Consider the following 1,181-nt stretch of genomic DNA (forward strand, 5'->3'; position numbering starts at 1 on the left):
TTAAAACTCTATGACATGCACCTCATTCTCATGAGATTTTATGATGTCAATTAAGTCATTAACTTTCAACCAAATTGTGGCAGTATTATCATTTGGATGAACTCCTATAAGACCATCAGCACTATTTAAAAATTCTTTGTCAATAAAAACCTGAACTTTTCTTTCCTTGTCATTTAATATTCCAAGGGGTGACACTGCACCAGAAATCAAACCAAGTGTGTTCAGTAAGTCTGAGTCTGAAGCAAATGATAATTGTCTTGTGTTATTGTCTTTTCTAAATTTCTTCAAATCCACATGCTTATCACCATGAACAGACAAAAGATAATAATTTCGTTTTTTATCATCACGGATGAAAAGGTTTTTAGCTTCTGAGTTGGGATATGGAAGTTTAATATCAGAGATTTCTTTCATGTTAAATACTGCTTTGTGTTCAGTAACTTCGTACTGAATCTTATGTTCATCTAAATAGGCATATACTTCTGCTTTATTCATTTTGTGTTGAAGTTAGGTTTTAATAATCAAAGATTAACAATTTAAGAACTTTAACTATGCACACGAATTGTATAACCATAATAAAAACTAACCATGTTATTATATCATTATGTTTTTAACTTATTAAATACAATACATATTTGAAATAAAATATAGAAAGGAAATAATGATTATTTTATCATTTTATTATAATTTATATAATTTATTATTTTATTAATAGAATATTATTTTTTATATTTTGTTATTTATTTATTTTGTTATTTGATATTTTGAATGAAATGAAATATTTCATTTTTCATTAAATCTATCATTGTTCAATTTTATTCTTTATCATTTTCATGCTCTCAATTAACTAATCAAAAACTTCTTGTTCTAAAGAGTTATTTAATAAATTAAAATTGTTTTTATCATTCCATTTTATTAATTTAATTTGATTTAAATGAAATCTATTTATTCATTCATTATTATGTTATTTAATTGTTGTAATGAATGTTGAAACAATTATTCATGTAAAATGATGAATGATTAAATAAAGTTTAAATTATCATTAGTATTTAATATAATACATTAAAATATGTTGAATATTATTAAGAGAGATAAGATAAATAAAACATTGTAAATGAAAAATAAATAAAAAAATTGATTTCGATTTTATGAAATTAATAAATGAGTATGTTAATTTTAAATTA

At 22.1% G+C, this 1,181-nt stretch overlaps 1 protein-coding gene across 1 annotated transcript, besides 4 other annotated features; it reads right to left on the bottom strand.

Annotated features, from left to right (window-relative positions):
• EDI_293900 (uncharacterized protein) lies at window positions 1–492 on the bottom strand (the record flags this gene model as incomplete). Its single annotated transcript, XM_001733831.1, has 1 exon — window positions 1–492. One exon carries the CDS (start codon window positions 490–492, stop codon window positions 1–3), a length of 492 nt encoding a protein of 163 aa, XP_001733883.1.
• Window positions 493–662: 170 nt separating this feature from the next.
• Window positions 663–763: a microsatellite.
• Window positions 764–872: 109 nt separating this feature from the next.
• Window positions 873–971: a sequence feature (AT_rich).
• Window positions 972–1,016: 45 nt separating this feature from the next.
• Window positions 1,017–1,133: a sequence feature (AT_rich).
• A 16-nt stretch (window positions 1,134–1,149) lies between these two features.
• Window positions 1,150–1,181: part of a microsatellite that runs on past the window's edge.

Source organism: Entamoeba dispar, genomic scaffold (assembly GCF_000209125.1).
Source record: "Entamoeba dispar SAW760 scf_1105229457807 genomic scaffold, whole genome shotgun sequence".
Classification (NCBI taxonomy): domain Eukaryota; phylum Evosea; order Mastigamoebida; family Endamoebidae; genus Entamoeba; species Entamoeba dispar.